The sequence below is a fragment of the Orbicella faveolata genome, unplaced genomic scaffold, assembly GCF_042242905.1.
Source record: "Orbicella faveolata isolate gen_17 unplaced genomic scaffold, um_ofav_v1 contig_26, whole genome shotgun sequence".
NCBI classification, from domain to species: domain Eukaryota; kingdom Metazoa; phylum Cnidaria; class Anthozoa; order Scleractinia; family Merulinidae; genus Orbicella; species Orbicella faveolata.
This window is the reverse complement of record NW_028301554.1, coordinates 15,830,670-15,855,778: the sequence shown is the minus strand read 5'-3', so window position 1 is coordinate 15,855,778 and position 25,109 is coordinate 15,830,670. Positions and strand designations below refer to the sequence as shown.

The 25,109-nt window shown below is 38.0% G+C and overlaps 1 protein-coding gene across 3 annotated transcripts; it reads right to left on the bottom strand.

Annotated features, from left to right (window-relative positions):
- Nucleotides 1-2,690: 2,690 nt before the first annotated feature.
- On the bottom strand, nucleotides 2,691-24,350 carry LOC110044118 (uncharacterized). Of its 3 annotated transcripts, none has more exons than XM_089296226.1 (20): nucleotides 24,179-24,350; nucleotides 24,014-24,077; nucleotides 20,686-20,762; nucleotides 18,257-18,372; nucleotides 17,365-17,559; nucleotides 16,290-16,485; nucleotides 15,526-15,824; nucleotides 15,134-15,350; nucleotides 14,302-14,325; nucleotides 13,795-14,077; nucleotides 12,303-12,656; nucleotides 12,063-12,089; nucleotides 11,111-11,300; nucleotides 10,430-10,603; nucleotides 9,727-9,799; nucleotides 9,411-9,544; nucleotides 8,814-8,960; nucleotides 7,550-7,718; nucleotides 6,510-6,706; nucleotides 2,691-4,260 (listed from the first exon to the last, which is right to left on the bottom strand). In XM_089296226.1, the coding sequence occupies exons 2-20, from the start codon at nucleotides 24,031-24,033 to the stop codon at nucleotides 3,640-3,642; spliced, it is 3,513 nt and encodes a 1,170-aa protein (XP_089152352.1). In that variant the 5' UTR covers nucleotides 24,034-24,077; nucleotides 24,179-24,350; the 3' UTR covers nucleotides 2,691-3,639. The 3 variants fall into 3 exon arrangements, with proteins under 3 accessions (XP_089152352.1, XP_089152354.1, XP_089152353.1); XM_089296228.1 differs by lacking the exons at nucleotides 24,014-24,077; nucleotides 24,179-24,350 and adding exons at nucleotides 19,036-19,098; nucleotides 22,474-22,751; XM_089296227.1 differs by lacking the exons at nucleotides 24,014-24,077; nucleotides 24,179-24,350 and adding an exon at nucleotides 22,474-22,751.
- Nucleotides 24,351-25,109: the final 759 nt, after the last annotated feature.

Sequence of the window (25,109 nt, the reverse complement as noted above, 5' to 3'; positions counted from 1 at the left end):
TCAAGTAGACGTTTGAAACAAGAAATGTTCCTCCGAATTGTGCTCTAAAGAGGTCTACATTCTGACAATTATGAAAATTGACACAAGTTAGGCCAAAGGAAAGATCCGAAATAATTGAGGAGCTAAACAGTACATTGTTTTAGCGGCAAAAAGATAATCCAAAACTCTTACTATTAAATTGGCAAGGCACAAAAGCTAACAAATTCGGGCCACATACTAATTCAAAATTTGCACAATTTTAATCTGACTTGAGTGTTATAATTTACCTCTGTTGAAACTAGGAACTTGAAAATGTTAAACCTGACTGAGAATTACAAGTAGAAATGGACTGAGTTACGAATTATTTTTGCCTGCCTGAAATTTGCCATAGTATCAAAATCAAAAGTGCCTCTCTTAATTAATCCGCATAAGCTTTGACAAGTGTTTTCACAAGTTATATGAAGGCAGGCTTCATATGTACTTGTCTACTTTAAAACATCAACTGCGTAGAAACTGGTGTCTGAAATGGGAATCAGAACGATTATACAAGTAAAAAAGAAAGTGTCTATGGTAATACACTAAGCTATTGCGCTACACTAAACTATTGCGAAGGAGACTGATCGTCGAGGATAATGTAAGCAGTGGTGAGAAAATGTAATTAAAAGGACGTTGGATTTTTACTAATACCTTCTCACCCCGAAGGTTTTGAACCCTAAGCGCAACCTTACAAAATTGAGAAGAACTTGTCCAAATGCAAGCCTATTTCCATGGTGGAAATCTACTTTCCCTTTCTGTTTGAAATTGTGGCCTTTTGGGATCTTTCCGTGAATTGTGTGCCGTGTTTTTTGCTCACTGACCTTTTCCACTAACAATCTCGTATCAAGCTTTTACTTACTAGAGGTAATGGCGACAGTCTGTGCGTTCTTTTGACGGACAACGCTCCCTTGACCAACATTTGAGAAATTTCGTATAAGGATGATTAAAATTTACAATGAAGTCAATACACCCAATACAATTAAGGTGGGCTGTTTGTTGAGAGCAGAAGACAAATAAGCGTAGAACCAATAAGAAAGCTAGAAATCCATTAACAGATAGTTTGCATTTAATAATAATTGATATCGTTCTATCGATCGGTAACGCCACGCGTGAACACATGAGAAAATAAATGAATAATAAAATAAAGATCCCTTTAAGGTTGCTCGATATAAGCATTTCTCAAATTTGAAGACCTTTTAGCCACTAGCAATCCTTCCAGAAGTGAAACGGAGACTGATTTCGGTCATTCATCGAATCCACATCGAGAAACTATGAATAAAGAACGGCATCATCCAGTTTTGCCTCCTGTTTCACAAAAAGTTTGTCATTCATAAGCGCGCCCAGAACAACAGGACATTTTCTCTTTCCACCTATAGTTTCCCAATCGTTGTTCGAACTTTCTTTTTGCACACAAAAAAATGTACTGTCATTCTACACCTAAATTGGTCTTGCAAGAAATCAACTTTGTTCCAGGGTTTGGAATCCAGTATTAACCGCATATGTATGTTAGGAACTCAGACCAAAACCGTGTTAAAGTCAATAGTAATAGCAATTTCTCTAAAACCCAGTCTTGGACAATTTTGATTCTCATTATATCCCAATTTAGGGTGAGGAAATTTCAAGGCTTAAAAATCTTGTCGAAAAAAGGCAGAATTTCGTTTGGACGTTTTTCTCTTTCGAATGTCCCAAGCAGTAGTTAAAAGACATAGAATAAAATGACTTAAACTATTATTGGAGCCTTGATGGCCAACAAAGAGTATGTATTGTGTATTTCTCAAAATTTGCACAAGCTGAACTTTTAACAGCGTTTAACAAATACTTACTCTCGCGATCATTCAAGTCTTAGAAGATCTTACTTCTGGTGAGGTGGTTGACTGACTGTGGAACTCCTTTCCTAAGAGTTACAAAACCGATACTGCCATGAAACGTACAGAAACGGTGACATAGAAAAACTTATCGCCTGCCGGAAACTAAATCAAGATTACACAGTAAATACATTCTTAATATTAGCTCCGGTCTTTAGATTTTCCCGTATTTGCTTTTAGCTCTGTGTTCTAATGCAGCATCTTAACAAGAAAACTGGAGATCTTGATGAAAACTAAGAAAATATTTGCTGACGTCAAGATGGCAGCTGCTGATTCTTTTCGTGTCATTTATGCTTCTAGTCAAACCCGCATGCCATATTATTAAGATCCTTAAAAATAGAATTAAAAACCTAATGGTGGCCTTGATATTATTGCTATCGAACCTCTTTTATCCAGTTTCAATTTAGTGAAGCGTTCACTGCGAATTCGCCATTTTCCCTTTCGCTAACCAAGACGGACTTCGGACGGGCGCGATGTTATTTTGACGTTAAGCGTGAAAAAAATTGGGTGTTTTCTTGACATACTATTGTTGTGAACTACAAGTTACTGTTTGCTTACAGAAGTGTTATGGTTTCTTGAGGTCAAGAGATTGTCAAAACGCTTACGGTACCGCAAAACAAAAAGCTCTGAAAGCGTCATGACAAACAAAACGACTGCTTAAACGAGGAGACGACAGTGAATTACTGACAGCGATTACGTCAAACGAGAGGACATCTGCTTCTCACTGAAGCAATTACAAGAGGATTTTTTAGTAGATACATTTAGTTTTGAGCATAATGGCAGAGTCTGTTCAAATAATACAAAGTAATACACGAGACAATTTTGCATTTTAATTAGACAAGCCTTTAGACTTCAAAAAAATAGGGGACAATGAATTGAACACACAAAAAAAGAAAATGGAGGAGAGTTGCAAATGACACTGAGCTGAAGCTTTAAAATAAACATGATGTAAACCTATAAAAATATATCCCATATCCAACACCAAAAATGTCTTAAAACTTATTACCCTCCACTCCCGGACAAAAAGAAAATTAATTCATGAACAGAGAGCCAAACACAGAAATATTTCGTTCTTTACCTTTTGTTTACTTTTTAGTCGGTAAGGACAAGAGAGTATGAAGGGTAGGCGAGTTGATCTCTCATAAAGCCTTTATTCCTAAGGTAATCTTTCTCAAGTTATTTTGTGTTTTTTTAAAGCCATTTTTGTGAGCGTGTGCATTTTCTTTGTCTCGTTATGTTTTGCTATTAATTTTTAAACGATTGGCAACATTTCACGAAACATTTCCACTCAGTTGTGGTGTTATTGTACCATGCAGGTTTACACGACAATACGCTTTGAAGGATTTTTTACAACTTTGTGTAGGTTCTTTTACATGTACAACATAGCACATACAAATGACATGTAAGAGTCTAACACGAGTTTACATTTATGCGTGTATACTGGTGCAAATAGATGAGACAGACATATGCTGATTACATTAAAATAGTCATACTGTAGTATCAACTACTACATTCCTTGATTAAAGAACATATGATCGTCAGAATGTAATTAATCACCAAAAAAACATAGTACAGTATGCTATTCCATTCTTCTTCGTAAAAGCTTAAAACACTAACCTAAACTAACATCAAACAAATTACGTACATTAGATAGTTGAGATACATAGTTTACATACATTAGATAGTTGAAATGTGCTTAGACTAGTGAGAAAAAGGTTCTAGTAAGCAACAAACTTCCACGTGACTCGGAAAGATATATTTAAACATCTACGTCTGTCTTGAAAGTGGAACAAGAGTTATCTGACATACTGATAACAGGATCCGAGTATCCGTGAGTTGAAATAACATCAACCGCTCGTAAATGCCGCTGAGCATCGGTGCTTTTCTCCACTTCCTTTCTCAATTCTTTTAGCGTGAGAGTATGTCGCTCTCCATCTTCCTTTACAACCCTTAACATGTCGAATAATGAATCGAAACCCTCGCTTGTGATATTTCCGAGCCTATGCACTTTCTCATTAAACTTTGCACGCAAATGCCAATTTAATAGCTCTTCTTCACCACAGTTTTGTCGCTGAAAGTTGCTGGAGGTTGCCGAGTTAGTTATCGAGCTATCCATTACAGGTACACTTAGGGATGATGGTCCAATCAGATTCAAGTGAGCACATATCTGAGACTTTAACAAGGAGAGTTCCCTGCCAGCAATATCTAGCTCGAGGCGAACGTCAAATATCTCTTTCTTAACATTTGTTACGTTATCTTGAAAAGTCTCAGCTAACTTGTCTAGCTCTTCAACAGCCATCTTGATCTTCTCTCTCCCCTCCTGGCCAGTGGCTTCAAACGTACATGCAGTAACACGATTTGTACCTTCACTACAATTCATCTATAGATTGATGCAGATGATGCAAGTTAGTCACATGACAGTTAAAAATAAATATCACAACAGAGATGGGTCATGGTAATAAAATGCGAGAATACAAGTAAGGCCATTATAACTTTATAAAGTAATTATGTAGTCTGTTCCTTAACAACGGTAAATATATATGCAAGATGAAGCTTAAGTAGAGAAGAAGTATAACTTTAGCGTAATTTGAATGTGAAGGTGAATTAATTAACATGACACGAGCGTGGGACAAAGAAAAATTCTGCGTCCCAGACAGGAATCGAACCCACGACCTCCCGAACACCGGGCGGGCGTTCTATCCACTGGGCTACGAGAACTCATGGAGAGCAAGGTCATTTAACTGAGTTCATATATGACAGATGTCCTGCACACTGCTACGATCAACGCTATCGTAGCAGTCATGGCAGTGCCTTCCAAGTCCTGTTCATTGGATCCACTTCCGACCAGTTTACTGAAAAAGGGTATCGACGTATTGCTGCCTTGTATTACCTCTATAATAAATCGATCGCTAGAGGTTGGAGAGTTCCCTGCCACCTTCAAGCATGGCCTTGTAACACCTTTATTGAAAAAATCTGATCTCGACCATGAAATACTGAGGAACTACCGTCCAATCAGCAACCTTCCCTTCCTTGGTAAGATGATCGAACGCGTAGTAGCAATGCAGTTTAAGCACCATCTGGTCATCAATAACCTGTATACCAAAACTCAGTCAGCTTACCGTGCATATCATAGCACCGAAACAGCCTTGCTGCGAGTTTCCAACGACATCAACTTAGCGCTTGACAATCACGATGATGTTGTTCTAGTCTTGCTTGACTTATCGTCTGCCTTCGACACCATAGACCATAGTGTCCTTATGGATAGGTTATACACCCGGTTTGGTCTGAGAGGTACTGCCCTGGCTTGGATCAAATCGTATCTGACAAATCGCTCGCAGGCGGTTGTTATCAAAGACGTTCACTCTTTTTCCGCTAAGTTAATCTGCGGTGTTCCTCAGGGTTCGGTGCTGGGCCCGCTGTTGTTCTCCCTCTACGTCGCGCCCATTGAAGATATAATCATCGCACATGGCCTCCAGTCCATGATATTTGCGGACGACACGCAAATGTACTTGGTTATGCAACGATCTGAGCAATCATCTTGTTTGAGTAAGCTAGAGCTTTGTGCACAGGATATCTTATCTTGGATGGCTGATAATAAATTATTATGCAACTCATCGAAAACTGAAATTTTGCATTTTTCATCTCGTTATCTTCAGCGTCAACCTATAGCCGCGGTGAATATTGCTGGTTCTGAGATCAAGACAAGCGTGAATGCCCGGGATCTTGGGGTCACTCTCGACCAGTGCTTAACGATGTCCACGCATGTAAGCAATCTTTGCAAATCTGCTTCATTTGCTCTAAAGCGTATTGGAAATATTCGTCAGTATCTTGACCAACCAAGTACAGAAAAATTGGCTCACACCTTTGTGTCCTCTAAACTAGACTACTGTAACAGTCTCTTGTATGGTCTCCCTGACAAGGAAATCTCGAAAATTCAACGTGTTCAGAACTCGGCCGCCCGGCTGGTTACAAAAACAAGGAGAGCGGATCACATCACGCCAATCCTCCGCAAGCTTCACTGGCTGCCCGTGCGCAAGTGTTTCATTATTAAGATTTTACTTTTTACTTACAAAATTGTAAACGTTTTAGCACCCTGTTACTTGGCGGAACTTATTAATCTTCGTCAACCGATAAGGTGTCTTCGTTCAAATAATGATCACCTGCGACTGCACATACCGGTGTTTAGGACAAAGACCTACGGGGGACGCGCTTTTTCATCTTGTGCGCCAGCACCGTGGAATAGCCTCCCACTTGATGTGAGAAGTGCACCATCAGTGGATACGTTTAAAACTAAGCTTAAAACGTTTTTGCTTAATAATGATCTTTAGTATTTCTATGATGAATTTTAGTGTCTTATGATGAATTTTAGTATTTAATGAATTTTAGTATTTTATCATCATTGTAATTTAATATACTTTCCTTATATTGGTTTCGTTATCGTTTTTCTCATTTTTATTCTGTAAGAGCATTGAGATTTTTTAATGTAATGCGCTAGAAATAAATTATTATTATTATTACTATTATCGAAGTCATCGTGAGTAGTGATAAGTTAATAAAGATTAGCGTAATTTGTTACTCGCTAAGCGTTTTACCACGGATGACTGCTACTGGTCAGATCTACACACCTACCTTCGCTAGTACTCTTATTCCCTTATGTGCCATGCCTATATAAGGGTACAGAGGTTTCCTATTGGGGTTGTGTATCGATATCTCTTCTTGCGTGATTTGTTTTCCGTTCAGAGAAAACACAACTAGAACTTTTCCTTCCGTTGCCAAATCAAACTTCACAGTACAGCCAATCAAATCGCCTCTGTACGCCATGGCATCTAAAACATACATAGACAATAATATTTTAGTTTACGACAGTTACATGTACATCGGTAACGACGTCGTCTTTAGTCTTGAAATTAAATAAATAACAGCCTCCATTTGGTGCCAAAATATGCTCGGATATTTATCCGTGGACATCATCTGGTCCGAGAAGGAAACAGTTTTCCGAGAGCGAGGCTCTCGGAAAACTGTGAGCCTCGAGGAACAGATAATGTCCAACGACAAATAACCGAGCATGTTTTAAAGTCAAATGGAGGCTACTGTGTTTATTACTGTTCAAATATTTTTCGCTACACGCGGGATTTTTTTGAAAATTGGCGGATATCACCCGGATATTCCCCATTTTTAGCTGGGGTATTCAGTCACCTGACGCATTTGGACCAATCACGTGCGAGCGGAAATATTTGATGGATTATAATCGCATTCTTTGTATCTGCTAAAGCTATAACTCATTTGCTTTACATCTGACTTGTTGCTCATTTCCCTTGTTAAGAAGACCATCCATATTTGCTTCGCTTTATAATTAACTTAGCTCCTAGGTTTTTTGTTGTGTTTCACATTACAGACAATCTTTTGTCGGAATCTTTAAAAAAGTACTTCCAAATTTTGTAAAATGGCGTCCTGTCACATTTTTGTACATATGAGCAATGACTCATTACCAGAGTGATCTTGAATATATGGACTCCATTGAAATTTAAAAGACTGCAATTTTCTAGTCACAAGATAAGGTATAATTACATGAAATAAATTAAGATCTTTAAACTTTAAACATTCATTTAAAAAGAAATGATCTCACTCGAGTATAAAGCATGAAAAGCACAGAATAAACTGTTCCCTACCCTCAATTTCCTTTCCAGTTGTTTCATTCCTGGCGTCAAAAATTGTACCGTCATCAACATGGTAGCCCACAGTGCCATGTTGCCATCCCGGCATGACATGACAGCCATAGTCTTCCCACACAACACCAATTCCTATGAACCTCTTCTCACTGCTCTCTTGTATTAAAACCTGCAAGTGAATGTAACAACTATCCAAGTAAGTATTGTGAGCGTGCATATTATTTTGTCTGATTATGTTTCCCTTTAAAAAGAATAGCTAATAAATTTGTATGAATGTCAAAAATGGGGAAATATGAACTGCACATAAATTTAGTACAGTTACAGTTACTGTTACAGTTACTGTTAATTATTTTAATTTACGCATACTATTTTTCCTTCTTTTTTATTTTCGCAAGAGGCAGCTTTTGGAACAGTTAGTCACATGACGTGCGTTTCAAGAACACACTGATTTAGTCATTGGTTATGCATTTTATCAGAAATGGACAGAACATCTACAAATAATAAACCACTATAAACATTTAAAAAAAAAAAAAAAAATTAAAAATAAGCTTACATGCTGCAGTGATTTTCCATATAAATCCCAGTAATTTTGCAAGTTTTCAAACTGCCATAAAATATGTCCCTAGAATTTTCCATTCTTTCTAATAATTTACCCCTCTTTCTATCTTCAACAGTTGTATGCTAGCAGCTTTATTTTGTAGTAATTTAAAACGGAAAGGTTTCTGGAGGGGAAATCTTCCTCACCCCCCTCCCTGGGGAAGCACCTCCCAATTAAAAAGGACGGAGGTCCTCGTTGCAAATTTTGAAAAGAACCCTTAAGAGGTACCAATTCTAATACAACACATTATCTCCTGTCATATGTTTTGAAAGCTTCCACTGAGGAACACCCCTGAAAGGTACAAAGAGCACCCCTGTCCTTATTATATAGGATTCCCTTCACTGAGTTCCTCACAAACATACAAAACCTTCCATTTTTGGCAATATTCAATTCATCATTGAATCTCAACCTTAGATGGTATGGGTCTGAAAATGGGTAATCTGGCTATTTAAAACATGCTCTTTCCAGCTCTGAAATTCATTTAGCTATCGCTAAAAGTTTAGAAATTATTGGTCACATGACCAACCATTGGAAAAAAAAAAAAACCTATTAGGGAACTTACATTAATTTTAAAGGTAATCGAATCAATAAGTGGTTGTGAATGGACGAATATCAAGCTATATATATACATATACAGAGAAAATACATCCGATAATTATGTAGTACCTCGAAATGAGAATGTTGTGGAGAGAAAGGAGTGAGATATCTTGCACCGTGGTACTCAGCTGGGTCATCTTTACATGTTGGACAAGCCTCCGCTCCTTCACACGTCAAAAGACATCCTTCAACTCTTATGCCCATACTTTGCCACGCCTAAACAAGAGATCTTTGATGTAAATTGTTTTGTACCTGTCCAATCCTTTTTTGGTTTTATGGGACGGGTGGTCAATGCTAGGTCACCTTTGACAGCATTTTGTCGGGTTCTCTAGCAGTAGCACCCCTCTCCCTTCCTCTCTCCCGTCGCAAATATCTGCAGAGCCATAGTTACACTATTACGCTGAGAGAGAATGCTGATAAATCTTGCAAATATGTCTTGCTATGTTTTTCTCTTCCTAAGGTTCTTAGATTTGAGCATTCACCGGTAGTGTGGTTACATACATTGACCAAGCTTAATACTCCGGTTTCAGTGCTGTTTGTTTGCTTTTTTTGTTTTGTTTTGTTTGTTTGTTGCTGTTTTTATTGTTCTTATTGTTTTCCTAGAAAAAGCATAACGGTCAATCTTTTTATCACTCAGACGAGGGAGCGGTGTTTTTGCTCTGTTACCTTTTCACCACAAGGGAGAACTTCCTGTTGACAACCATGTCCCGGATGTACCGGAAAGATCCTCTGAGTGATCTGATTGGTCATTTGACGGCTTCTTTGTGTTTCTTGGAGCACCTGGTCCAGTTTAGTCTCCTCTGGATGAGAAACAGGATTATTTAGAGTCTGTGCAAAATAACGTTCCACAGCTTTTAACAATTTCAGAAACCACAGCCACACGAAGAATTGCCAATTAAAAGTTCAAAGTTTACATCTTTGAATTCAAATTAATGAAGGATTAATGAACCATATAGGGAACTACACAAAAGGATGCACTTACCCGTCAGAGGAAAGGCATAGCCATAAGTTGCAAAGTAGGTACGGTAAAGATCCTCGACAACTGCATCTAGAGCCTTGAGATTACATGCATGTGCGATTAATTTAGCTGTGTTCTGTTTCTTTCTAAAGGAACATAAGTATGGTGGTTACAAGTATGGTCTTTGGTATAATGATCTAGTGTAAATAAACGTTATTGTTCTGCTATAGCGTATCTTCTCCATAGCCCGTGTGCCTTGTTTCCGAGTTCAATAAGAGAAGGAGAGTCAGGTTTAGTTAGGGTTTAGTATGACGAGCAGACCGGCAAAAAGGTCAATCAACTTTCCCGTGAATAGAGTACCTCAATAGCGACTAAAATTATCGACTGGCTAAACTAATACTCCCTATATGAGACATTAGTCCATAGCAGCACAATGCCACTTCGTTCAAGTACGGGTTCTTAATATTCTTACATGCTGAGAGCGTTGTAAGAGTGATGGACTTCTATGCCTTTCCTTAGGAGGCATGACGCTAGGTTTAAGCAAAACCGTGATTTCGTAAACGTTTAGGTTAGTTACTCAACTTAAAATGATTGGAAAGAAACGCGGTGTTTTAAAATTACATCGTGAATGAATTCTGTCTTCGGTTTGGTACTGGTTCTTCATAACAGATAACCGAGAGCGTCCAAAACAAGCCGCTGTTGTTATTGAATAAATGTCCCCACTTACCCGCTGTTTATTCGTTGGAATATTTGATCTTGTAGACAATGTACAGTTTCTCAAAGACCACAGTAGTGTGATGCAATTAGATATCAGGTTCAAAGGTACAGGTATGGGATCGTAAGCACTGTAAACTTGGATGGTGATTGCTTTCTTGTATGACCACTCCATTAAAGAATGGTCCTGAAAATAAACGCAAAAATCCATCAGTGCAATAGTTCGGAAACTAAGAGCTTAGCAGCGTAGAGGTAAAGGAAGAAGGGGGAGGGAGGAACGGAGGCTGAGGCAAGCAGACGGGCAGGAAGGCAGGCAGGCAGGCAGGAAGGCAGGAAGGCAGGAAGGCAGGCAGGCAGTTGCAGGAAGGCAAGAAGGAAAAAAGGGACGGAGGAAAAAAGGAAGGAGGGAAAGAAGCACTTGAAAATGAGCCTCTGGCTCGGGAGATTGCACAAGCACTCCCCGTGTTATTAACAATTAATTACGTACTTTCTTGCCTACTAAGGAAGGAAGGATGTAATGGTCGATTCTCTCTATGAGACCCACCTGCAGGGAATCATGGTAGTTGTATTCATGAAAGCAATATCCAGTCCAAGATGATGAATACAACTACCATGATTCCCAGCAGGCGTGACTCAGTGAGGGAACTGGACATGAAACAACTCTATGTACAGATGTATACACCTCAGTACGTACCGCGACTTGCTGATATGTGTTTGATAAAAGAGCAATCATCATGTTGATTAGAAGAATAACGGCCATAATCAAAAACACACCGTACAGGAAATACGCTAGAATGACCGAAGGACTATCAACTGAATCGAGAGGATCCAGATCTGCTATCCCCAGCAAGGACCATAAGAAGTGTTTGAGCATCGACCACCAACTGTCGAAATGAAGAAATTATTGCAGTTATAGCTCAGTCGACAGGGCAGATTTCAATTGAGTGTCGTAAAACCAAAATTATCACTCTTGCCAATCACATTTTAAAGAGACAATCCAGTGAACCAATCAACTGCAAAGCAAATAGAGGTCGCCGACACAAAGCGCGTGAAAAATGGTATCACATAAAACGTACACATTACATAAATAGCTGAAAAGCCCATCGGCGTTTTAGAAATTACAGCTGGCTAACCTTCATATTCAATTTTTTGCGGTTCTATGGAGTTCTGTTACTTTTTAGTTTTCATTGCAAGATGCTAACGAACGTGCAAAGGCATCCCTTAAAATCCAGCTGCATCATCGACGCCATTTATCCATTTATCACAGAGATGCTCATCATGTCTACAGCAGTCAATGCTGATAGGAAAACTTCCAACAGCTTACTCAGTCACAGCATTATGAGTTATTTTGGCAACGTACAAAATTGCCTTTAAATTAAAGGAAAAATTAAAGTAATACCTTACTAAGATAGAAACGCACTAAAGAGATAATAAGCCATAAAGAAACCAGAATGGTTAAGAATGGAGAAGATTAACACGGATCACAAACGACGAACTCGAAAAATTTAGGCAACTGGCTCAACTTTTTTGAGATGCGCAAACCATGACGTGGCTCCTTTAAATGGTACTAACCACATCAAACAAACAAAACAATTAAGAAAGCAGTTCACAAGGTTAGACATATACAGGAGTTATCTTAATCATACCAGTATATTCCGGTAGTGCTGCATGCCCTGAAATGACACAACATATTGACAATTTTAGACAGTGACGTTAAGATGGCATACACATTTAAAGGAACTAAATTCCCTGACTGCACGAAGAAAAAGTATTTTCAAATGAATTCAACATCAGTGCTTTAGCGTACGGTATTGCAAGAACCCAGCCTGCGCTAAAACATCAAAATGGCTTTAATAAAATTAATTGCTAAAAGCAATTTTACTTACAGATCTCTTCCAATGCCATTTTCGATAACATACGATTTTTCAGCCATATAAACTTTGGTTGCAGCCAGGGAAAAGGCTAAAATGGTTGCCAAAAACTGCCAAAAGATAGTGACCACATCTCCAATTATGTGGAACAAAGCAATCTGAATGGCACCGATTCTTTTTGTCGTCTCCATCATGTGACCAAACGCCCTGAGCGTGAGTAACATGGTATTGAGTCCGTACAAGTAACCAGTAATGACCAGGACTCGATTGTTGACAACTGCACCAGATAAAGCCCACGTAACCATTCTCAGTGTAAATGTAGCCAGGTAAATCACGATGGTGGCAGTGTCCAGGATTTTCCAGCAATCGCTGAAAAGAAATAATAGTGTCTGTTAGCTAGTTTCACTGATTACTGTCTTATATAGGCCACAATAGCGACATAACGAGATAAGCGACATAACGTCTTAATCGCTTATGTCGGTAATGTGAACATCGACATAAAGATAATTACAACGAAAAGATCAGTTTTTTTTTTCCTTTATTCATTATGTTCATGCTGTTATGTTGCTATTATGTCATTATGTCAGGATGTTCACACTGCAAACATAACGACATAACGTCCTTCTTATGTCGTTATGTGTTGCTACAGTAAACTAGACCTTATCTGAATGCCAAGTTTGGAGACGTGAAAGATAAACAGTGAGTGAAAATATTGAGACTAGTTTCTTTTGGCATTTGAGGTCTTAAGAACGCCGGCCTTCGGTTTTGATGAAGATGCAATTAAGACTTTGTTCGGCAGTTTTATAAAAGAAGGTATTAGCAGACGGTGAACATGCTATTTCATTTTCCAGAAATAGCTGGGAATTACTTTATGGACAGAAAAATGAATATGTATTTTTGGCCTGTTTTCAGTTGCTACTGCAAAACAAAAATAAATATTAAACAAATTCAAACAAAGTAACGTGAAGTAGTACAAATCGCGGCTACAAGGTTAAAGTTCACAATGACTTTTTCTCTTAATTCTGAGGACGTCGTTTTCACTACAACCACTTGAGAGGTTTTCATTTGAGTGTTGGAAATTAATTGGTTTTGCACTTACTACTCTTCGTGATTGGCTTAATAAGTCGCGCCAATTTTTCATCCAATCAGAAGTAAAACCAAAACCAATCATTACTCGCTTGCACTCGTTTTCCCGCGCTTGGCGTCAGCTACATGTAATTACCCCGAGTTTTGATTGGCTCCCTGTATTGTCTATGTCCTTTGTGTTTGGCTAGAGTGATTACTTTGGTTTTGGTTTTACGACAGTCAATTGCAAACTGCTCTATCAACAGATTTCCTTAGCTTGGTCCGGTGCCACTTAACTTAGTTTACATCTACCATAAATGAGCCTAATACACACCAGAAGAAGTCTAAAGTCAGCTCCAAAAATTACTAAACAAGTAATAAATGGACTAAATGAAAATATTGGTTAAGCGGGAAACGCTTTTGAATACTGCGGAACGTATACCTGAAATATTTGGTCAAACTCCACAGAACGCCAAGGCTTCTTTCGCTGCCCGTTGCATCTTGATGACGTTTAAATCTCCGCAGCACATTGGCGCGAAAAAACTGTTTGCCTTCCATTGCTATTCGACCCAAGAAGAAGAGAAAAATCGCCCACTCGACTCCACTGAAGGCAATTGTGGAAGGAGCGAGGCATATGAACAAATGAAGACCAAGCAGGGCTAGGTAGCTGAGTGTGTCACGAACAAAGATGAAATAAGGTGTCATGAAGTATTCCAAGTAGCGATCTAAGAGAGAACAGTAAGTGTCCAAATTATCGTGGATTGGATACAAATTAAATTAAATTAACATTAGGAAAATTATTGACGTTTCCCACGGAATTGTCATGTTGTCTTTCCTGAAATTTGTTTTTAAATTACGATTACAATTTTTAAACTACAAGGGTTGTCAAAACTTTCCTCAATATGCGTGAAAAATGTACGAAACAAGAAGTAATCAGTACTGCGCGTACCGTAGAAGTCTTTTCCCTCTATTTCTGTGAAAGGAAAGGAAAGGAAATCAGACATTGAACAAGAGTGCTTAAGTAGGCTTGATCATATCCACAAATTTCTTAACATTCCAAGATGTTGACCTTATTACACGTAAAAGTGGAAAGAGTATTTAGGAAAGAGTATTTATTGCTTCCAAACATTGAATATTAAACAAGTGAAACAGAATTTTCCAACTTTAAAGCTACTTTACTGGGATGGCCGACAGTTATTCCAATCGGGAAATGAAAAAGAAAAAATATTCGGAGAATTTCCGGCGGTGCTTGCCAATCTCATTCGGGTGGTTTTCAATGACCTTCGGGCAACCACGTTATTGTTGGGAAATCAACCCCTTGTTTGAGTGACTGAACCTGTTGTATCTTTAACTTAAGGCACCGTTCACACCACACGAGAAATGCGAAAATGCAGCTTTATTACTGCGGTTAGGCCAACAGTCCATATTACTGAATCCTTCGCGAAAACGGAGCTTTTCGAAAACGCTCTTCAAACCGGAGAAATTTGAAAACGTCGGCTTTGCGTTTTAGTGTGGATGGAAAACATTTTGAAAACGGAGCTTTTCGAAAACAAATAAAACAAGTAAACTAAAAGGATGAAGTCACAATAATCATGTGATTTCCCAGTCGGAGTTTTCCTCAAACACAAATCCAAAATGACCTATGATTGTTGCGTCCTCAAATTTCTCCGGCGCAGTGTGGACTGAAAACATTTAATGCGTTTTCAAAATGAAAACACTGGTGTCAAATTTCTCCGGTGTAGTGTGTACGGGGCCTAATTCAGGCTGTTCCATATACGTACCTTGAATAATCTTCGTTCCAACTTTCTCAGGATCTTCGTATTCTCCGAACATAGGAACCTCGCGGCCATTGTTGATCTTCTGCAGTTCCTTAAGGTTGACATGTCTTCCGATTGCTATTGGCAACAGTTGTATGTCGGACAATTGTCCAGCTCTCTCCTTAACTTTCTGTTTCTCGTTTCTTGCGCATGTTCTATGATCCGTTAGCAAAATCAAGACCTATGTGAATAGTATGCGTCGAATTTGTTTTTATTGAACAAGTTGATAGGAAATTAATTGAGAGCTAATTTAAAGATGCCATTTATAATTTCTATCGCAGATATTCTCTCACTTGAGCGATCAAATCAGTTGTCATCAAGTGCTTTACAGCCATATAGGGGGCATCTTATCTTACCTTTTTGCAATTACTGACGCATTCGCTATCGAACGCGGAAACAGCTTTCTCTAAATCTTTATGCAGCGCAGGGATGCCTTCGTTTCCTCCTTCAAGCTTATCCACCGCTTGCTTCAATGCTGTAACATCTGACAAATTGCTGTCAAAGTGAATTTTATCTTTTCCTCTTGTTATGATGTGGAACTTGACGTTCTTAAGGCCGTATTTATTCATCACAAACTTGATGGTGGCTTGCATCAGTTGAAAGGACAGTTCTGCAACTTCGGAAGTTGCGTTTATCACAAATGCAATTCCACGTTCTGACAAAAAATAAAAAAAAAGTAAATGAAGTTGTAATATTTTTTGGACATACAACCGTACACTTTCTTTGGAGGTCGCAGTTACCCTTTTGCAGTATTATAGAGTAACAACAGCGTTTGGATGCAATATAATATTTTCTCTCTAAGAACAAGCATTCAAACCAACAAAAAAACATTTAAGTCAGTACAAGAATTATGATCTCTACAACAGAGTGTTGTCCCTGGAAGCAATGTGTGCGTAAAAAATAATTTATTTTCTGAACACACTTATTATGAGCTTTGGTTAAAAATGGGCCTGTTTGATGAGTCTGGAATCCACTGACCTGAACTAGGCAGCCCTAAAAGCTATTTCACAACCCTCAAACTTAATTAAATACATGTCATGCTAATGTTCTCACTCTTAAAAGTGTTGTTTGTTCTTTCAGTGCTAAATAATCTCGCTTAACCTTGATAAACTGATCATACTTTTGTTTGCTTGTGCCTTTTCCCTGACTCGGTGTATCAGGTAGAGGACAAGGAAGAGGACTGGGAACAGCAGCAAATCAAATAGACAGCAGAGGTTAAGGAACAGCCATTTCCAATATGGTGTATTGCGCCATTCTCTTGAGTGGCTGATCCATTTGCTGTTCATTAGGCTGTACAGAACTGGATGAGACAGTAACTAAGGAGTATAAACAGAATGTTCACCTCAATCAGACATTTAACTTAATTTAACTTTGATTTAGGCCACCTTTGAACAATTTTTAACTTAACTTAACTAGTGAGCAACACTCCAACAACTGGAAGTTTGGGAAACTGGTATTTAAAATCTCCAACAAGTTCCTCCTGACTATCACGGAATTCTAGGTCTACTACTTAGTTAGTACTGAATTTAATTCAGTACTAAGTCTGCCCCCCCCCCCCCCCCCCATAACAAATATATCATGTATTCTATCAATACTAAATATTGTATATAAATATACAATATTAATAAATATTGTGCTAGACCTTTAATAGTCACACCTTGTGAAAATGTTTTAAACTTGTTTCCTATACATTTTCCAGCTTGTCTTCTTTGTCTTTTAAGACAAACTTAAAACTATTATTTGCACAACTTCTTAATACTACTACTACTACTACTAATAATAATAATAAATTATGTCCATGATAGTTGCATTAAATGAGTTTCACAAACTTCAAGTTTTAGTCTGTTTTAAAGTTTGAGTCTGTTTTGACCTATTTTAGTTTTATGAGTGTGTTTTTTTGTGTGTGTTTGTATTAAAAAATATTGCATTAAATTCTTTAAAAAATTGTACAAACAGCCTGCTGACCAACCTTCACATAAAGGAATGGTCGAGTACCCACCTAGGTAATAACAAAGATAGCCCCGACCTCTTTCTCCAGGACTGAGTTTTAAAGTACAATATTATTACTAAATCATCGCTCGCCTCTGGTATGGTCTGGGGGAGGGGGTCTTAACACTACCCCTTGTACCAAGGTGGAGTATAGGAATGTGTGTGTGTGTGCAAGGATTACAGACTGAACCAACAGGTTTCTTCACCTTCTTTTGTTCTAACTCAATGGCATTTTCCATAACATCACCCAAAGAATCTGCAAAAATTTGACGGTTTTCTGTGTTAGACTTTAAAGGGTTAAGGAGAGAAGAGGTGAACTCGTCCAAGGAGTGAGCTAGCTTGTTGAATTCTTCTTCATCTGGACCCTTTTCATCTGCTCTGTGGCGAACTTCAAAGTTCATCTATTGGTAAGACAGAATGTTGTTGGTAAACAATAGCCAAACTAACATTTACGATAAACATGAACCATTCTATCTAAGAACTACAAAACAGCAATAATGTTTAATAACTTTTATATCAGACCTGGCAAGGCTATTCAAAGGTTAAAGTTTAGGTGAGAATGTAAATTTGTAGTAAAATTATACTGAAACCAGCACTCCACCTTTTCAAAAACTTTTTTTAGGCAGGCCATCTTGGATAATTTGGCCTTTTTCTAAATAATCCAACTTCAAACAAATGTTGTCATAATGTGAAAATAATGTTCTGGAATTACTCCTGGTGAAACACCAGCCACATTACAAACAGCACATAAATTATGAATTTCACATAAAAGGGAGTGTCAATAAATTTAAAGTTGTTAGGTTGTCAGCATGATATAAAGCAATCAAAAGGGACATGAAAATTGCAAACCTTGCAATGTATGTTAAAAAAGTATGTTAAGTGACGCACCCAACAGTAGTATCTCTTGATAATAAATATTTGGTCACAAAAAACAGACATATCATGTATTCAGTTCCACTCCAAAAGCAGAAATTTGTAAACTTCTCATATAAAACTAGAAAATTGTTATGACTGCTTTACAATATGAACTCAGGACACTTGCATGTAAGGACAAATAATACTAACATATCAGTATATTGTAATTGCCTAGTCTCTTACCTTCATGGCCATAAACAATGCATTAGAATTGCATTTCGTCAGATCCTTTGGGGAAATTCTACTGACCTCCTCAGCATCCCCATATTGAATCTTCCTTTTCAGTTTGTTCTCAAAATCTGGCAAAAGGTAAAAGAGGAAATTTAATGCACATTTTGATATTAAAAGGTGGGAGGGGCAGTGGCCTCATAGTTAGTGCGCTAAACTCTGCGTCAAGTTGTCAGGGTTCAAGCCCTGGCTGAGGTCACTGTATTGAATGAGTTCTTGGTCAAGACACTTCATTCTCACAGTGCCTCTCTCCATCCAGGTGTATGAATGGGTACCGGTGAATTAAATACTGGGGGGTAACCCTGTAACGGGCTTGCATCCCATCCAGGGGGGAGTAGAAATACTCCTAGTCACGTCATGCCACAGAAACTGGAGATAAACATTGACCTGGTGAGGCACTTGGCTTGCTTGATTATGGTTAGAGTCATCAAACAATGGATAATTCAAATTGGCATCTGTTTGCTGGGAAACACACTTTACATGAACCTGTACCTTTTTTTCTTTTTTTTTTCCAGGTATGCAATGATCCCTCACCTCGAGCAATGGCACTAACCATTTAAATCACTCAGGCAAACAGCCCTCAGGAGGTCTATCTCTATATAAGATAAATACAGTCAAACCTGTATATAACGGCCCTGTATAAAGCAGTCACCCTGTCCATCATGGTCACTGAACAACTTCCCAAAAATCGCCCCTTATATTTACTGTTAAGTTGACCTGCATATAGTGGTCACCTGTATATAACGGATGCGGTCACCCTTTAGACTTCCTGAATTCACAATTTCATTATCTTTTACCTGTATATAACGGTCATGAAATTGGGTTACGACTAACAAATAATGACAAGCTTTATTCATCAGCTCGTTAAATAGCAGCCACTAAGGCAAGGGTCTCACAAAAATACAAATATTAGTACTAAACATGATCAGTAATACATGAACATGAAGAACTTTCTTTCACACTGAGTAAAATTAATGACATACCACATGAAATCAAGCTTCGAGCTCCGAAATATCAGAAAACTATTACCGATTTTTTTTCTCTTCTTGAGATCCATATTGTTACGTTAAAAGCTTTTCCTTATAATTTTATGAGGTGATTTGTTTTTATATGGGGTCACACAACTCTTATACAAACTATCCTCGTGGCTTATTTTTTTTGTTTGTTGTTCTGTAAATCTGCCATTAAATTGTAATAAATACAAGGAAACGTAGATCCCAGTATACTGCAACTCCCTTAAAGTACACCACAGACATTTTGTGGGCCTTTTTTTTATCGTCTTTATTTCGTTGCTGTTACCCGTTATCAAGTTGTCAATAAAACATAAATTGAGTGATTATTTGCACATAAAAATGCTATTTATTGACTACCAGGGGAGTTTAAGGGAAACCTGTGTACAGCAGTCACCCTGTATATAATGGTCACCTAGCCATTTCCCAAGGGTGACTGTTATAAGCAGGTTTGACTGTACCTCCATTATTTATATACTGTACCATATTGAAAAACTGACAGGAATAAAAATAAATACTGGTTGAAATATAACAGATTAAACATATGTCAGTAGAAATCATGTCCATACTATTACAGAGCTAAAATTATAGATGAGGGTTTCAGTTTGAAGTGTTCTCTGTTTTCGATATTAGAGAGAATGGTGTTCACTAAATAAACAAATGTTCAATCCTAGATCATGTAATTAAAAGCATATTTCTCAAGATTCCAATTTTGATTTCCTTTAATTTCTTTCAAAACTTTTTTCCAAAATTTCAGTTGCCAAACTGGGGATGCAGTTTATCTGTGAGTCCAGCTTATCCACTGGTGTTTATGGTATATAGATTTTACAACTGACTGACTGACGTGTATAGTATTAGACATTTCTTTGTAAAGTTCCATGAGTGTAGGCATGGCGCTATATACAAGTGATCACTATCATCATCATCATCATTTATAAATTATTAATAATTATTAGTATTATCTATTATTATTATTATTATTATTATCATCATTATTATTATTATTATAAGTCCTTAAAGTCTTGCCGCTTTTAACTTATGGTGCCAAGTTCAATCCGCGAGCCTAGGGCAGTCATAAGTCTGCTGGATTACTTGATGGATAGAATCCTCCTAAGTATGTGAGCAGTTCCAAGGAGGACGGTCTTCTGTAGCTCTGTTATTCTAATATTACCTGGAATCTTGCCGATGTAGTCTTCTGTTCCCTTCTTGACAAGCCCAAAAGTTCCAATGATCACTGGGACAGTTGTTGTTTTCATTCCCCACGTTTTCTCAATTTTATTATTATTATTATTATTATTATTATTATTATTATTATTATTATTATTATTATTATTATTGGTATCACTTACTTATTATTTTTGACTTAAGTTTTACCTTCCTTTTCCTTATCTTCATTTAGGCAATTTAATTCAATTCCAGTCTCTGATTCAGCTGTTGTGTCATAACATGACCTGTAAAAGGAAAATTAACCAAAGATAAGTCATCATAGAAGCATCATAAGTCATCAAAAGTACCTTTTGTATGACCTGATCAGAAAATGAAAGTGTACATGCAGCTGAATCATGTTTAATGCAGTCCAAAAATGTGCCAAATCTCATTATGAAAACAATATTCACATCTTGGTTCACAGCATGTAACTGACATTACAATGTATCTTTGTTGTGTTAATCTCACAAATTTGTGATACCACAGCTTTGCAGAAGGAATCAAGAGACAACACCATTCTTTGTAATAAAGAATATGTATATGGTGTAGATCTAAAACAATAACTAAAAAAAAGTTTGTACAGTTTTTAAAGTTAATATAGCCTCACTAGTGAAAATACAAAGTGTTTGGGACAATACAGTAGGAGTTGATGGTGGTCATTCAAGGGTGATTTTCTGTCTTATCCACTTCTTATTTTCCCAAATGAATGCACATGTGGTGTTCAGTGGCATTATTTTGATAAATTATGTGGTAATACCATAAGCTGGGGCTTAATGTAAGTCAGTGTCTGACTTTTGCAGATTGCGGACTACTCGTAAATCAAAGCCATAGACTAGTGAGTTCCGAAACACGATGGAGTTTTTGCTACCATTATTTTTAGTGATGACTTCAAGCTTCATGCATGACAGGTCACGCCAATCACTTTTGAGTCAATCAAAAGTCCTGTTATATCAAAAATATATTACAGTAATTTACGCATTAGGTTTGGCACATGAGGACAAACTGTGCCATATGAATCAGCAGCCATTCCAATGTTGCATAATGTGACAGGCTCTACTGAACTTCTCACTGTTTGCTGTACTTAATTGAAACTGCCAAACCAAACTGATTCAAATGTCGCTCTTCTCTTCTTGTCGACTCATGTGCCAAACCTAACTGACGAGTTAGGTATGGCACATGAGTGGAGAAGCATTAAATAAGTCAAGTAAAAAAGCAATCGACTGTCCTTGAACCCAACAGCCAGGGTGCATTCAGTGTAGATTATGCCGAAGATCTTTGGCGTGGCCTTTAAAAGTTTCCATCATACCAGCATGCAATTGGAGTTTTGGGCACGTAGCAGTGTGCACATTTATATTTGCTGGTGCTGGCATACAAACACTTACCTATGGAAGGAGAATTGACATGATAAGTTACTATGGTACTATGGGTCTTAACTTCTCTTTATCCCCCATATCCTGGCCGATTATGAACATATACGGTCTTTCGTACATAGCCACAACAAACAAAACGGCAATTTGTACATGTAATGATATAACTTGCACCCGAGCGTAAACCCAGGTCTGTTGGGGGTAGTCCATGGAGGGGGTCTGTTAGGGTAGTCCATGGACCGGTCCATAGGGTAGTCTGCGGACCCGGTACGTAGTAAGGGGGGCCAGTGTTCTCAGGTTATTTGAGTCCACATTTTCCCACCCACATTCGGTTAGCATTTTTAATAAAGCATTCATCGGTGCTTGACTTTGACAGCTTGCAAAGTGCATGGCGTGGGATTTAAACGGATTTAAAAAGCCTTAGCGTATCTTCGCTGTGGAAGTCTTGCGGAACTGCACCCTAGCCCTTTGGACATTGATGCTTGCTGTCAACATGCAATGAAATCAGGGATAATAATTCTATACGCGGGGTATCAGATATTAAAAGTATTCGAAATGAGATTGCCAATTTTGTCAGATTCTGTGTTACCTTCAACGTCCGTGGGAACGAACATCAGTTCACCCATACATGTACCAGGGACGTCCCAGATTTTGAGGACTTCTTGATCAATTCCAAACTCTGTTGCAAAGACTCGTTCAAAACCTGACATCATTCCAGAATAAATACTACCATAGTGGAGTCTTGCTGGTAAAATTCCAAAGATAAGTTCAACGTGCTGAGGACAACGTGCTGAGGACAATTTCCTCGATCTTGTTGACCTGTCCGCCATATTGGATTTTATGCCGCGAAGAAATCCGCTGGTTATACATGCACAGGTAAGTGCTCGCGGGCACTGGTAACTGACTGTAAACTAACTACTCTTTTCATATCCGAAGATACTGTACTGCCTGTGATTTCCGAGTTATTTGTACAGTGTAGCCTGGATTTGAGTAATAATAATAATAATAATAATAATAATAATAATAATAATAATAATAATAATAATTGTTGTTGTTGTTGTTGTTGTTGTTGTTATTATTATTATTATTATTATTATTATTATTATTATTAAAGATTCGCACAGCTATTGATGATATTGAAGCTGGTTTCGTCATTGGCTCCGGGCAACAACAAGTTGCCTAAGGAAGCCAAGAAACACCCCTTGTTTGCTTTTTCTCTTCTTTCTACATCTCCAGCACCTTTCTACGAATTCTTGCCGACCCCAACAATGCACATCTCTGGATCAGTCCAACAGGAATGCCCACCTCAATGGCTCTCAGATTGTCATTCAATCTCAGTGGTATTGATCCCAATGCTCCCACTACCACTGGAATAACCTTTGTCCTCACACCCCACATTTTTCGAACTTCTCTTGCTAGATCTTGATACTTTTCAACTTTTTATTATTATTATACTTTGGGCGTGATGCTCAACGAGTTTGCCTTTGAATTCTAAAGGTCTCTGAAGAGTCTCTTGGCCGAGACGAAACGCCGCGTCAGACTAGCCACGAACATTTCAAAAGTATTTGACAATTGTTTGCTTTTGTATAAATTATTATTATTATTATTATTATTATTATTATTATTATTATTATTATTTTTATTGCTGGCAAGACGGAGTAAACGCCACACGCATGTGCGAAGCCAATGCTGGTCGGTATAACTGGCTTTCTCAGGTCTATAAAGATACATGTAGACCTGATATCTGTTGTCTATTGTTCATGTTCTCTGTCTTAACACCAATCATTGATGCGCAAGAATGTTGGGAGCATCTGAGAACCGGGATTTTCTGATCACCGAAAGGGAAAATTTAAATACAAATGTCTGGGAAACTGAAAAGCACCGACAGATACATGTAAATTCATTTGAATGCCAATGTGGATTACTGGGGTCTTCTCGTCATTTTTTGAGGTTTAGTGGCCGAGTGCCACTTAAAAAATCCTAAGAGTTTTCTATGCCTGCAGAAAGTTTCGAGACTTGTGGAACAAACCATTTTTCTTTTATTTATTTTCCCAAGCCAAGATTGTATGCTGGTTTTTGAAGCGGCTCTGTACCCTTTCACTTGTTCAGTACTGACAAAAATTCCTTACCGTTTCCCACAGAAGAGCATGGCACGGATATATATATGGCCCACTGGAGTGTTTCCAAAACAAACTGTAAAGAAAATAGTCCAGTGGGAAAGTTATATTAGCAATTATACAGAGAGTATTCACACGGTATTTCAATTTCAATGCTTGGAAGCAACGTGAACTTACCGGCGTCGGTACTTGTAGACTTCAGGTCTGCCCGTGTAAGTGAAGAAAAATGACGTGTAGTTATACTTTCACACCAATTCCGTAGAGTAACAGTCACTCTTACTATCCGAACAAACCGTTGCTTTTGCTTCCCGTTTCTTGTAATCCACGGCGACAATTGATGAAATTATCGCTTTCGCATCAACTATTTCTAGCCATGACATATTGTTACATCTTGGTTACATGGGTCAAAGGTGTTTTCTTCTATGCGAAACATATTACTAGAACTTTTAGTTTCATGCCGCGCTGCCGTCCTACTTCCCTGCTTATGTTTTACCACACAATGGAGCCTTCTTTATCATCTGACTGTTCGTAATTTGTAATCCATTCCCGAGTCTCTAGCAAAGTTATCGATCCTTCTAACAGCTATTACTCTAAACTTGGTTGACTTGTAGCAGGTAATTTAGTAAATCTAAAAACACTACTGAAATGTTTTACTTCTCAATCCTTCCAAATTCTTCACTCTATAGCTGCCAGATTTCCTTGATAAAGACGAGCACGGCTCGACCCATCTGAATTACTGACCAAGACGTTTGGAAACCGAATGCTAACTTTTTTCCGCCAGTTATATGCATTATATATTAGACCTTTATTAGAGCACGGAATGAATAATTTGTTTACTGTTTGGCAATTTGAGAGGAAAGTGAGTTTATGATGAAAGTGCTTGAAATGGGTAGATGACATTGATTTTGCCAGATTTCCCTGATAAAGACGAGTATGGCTCCACCCATCTGAAGAACTGACCAAAACGTTTGGAAACCGAATGCGTCTGCCAGTTATATGCATTATATATTAGACCTTTATTTGAGGACGGAATGAATAATTAGTTTTACTGTTTGGCATTTTGAGAGGAAAGTTATTTTGGGAATTTTCCAGCTAAACGTCGTTCAAT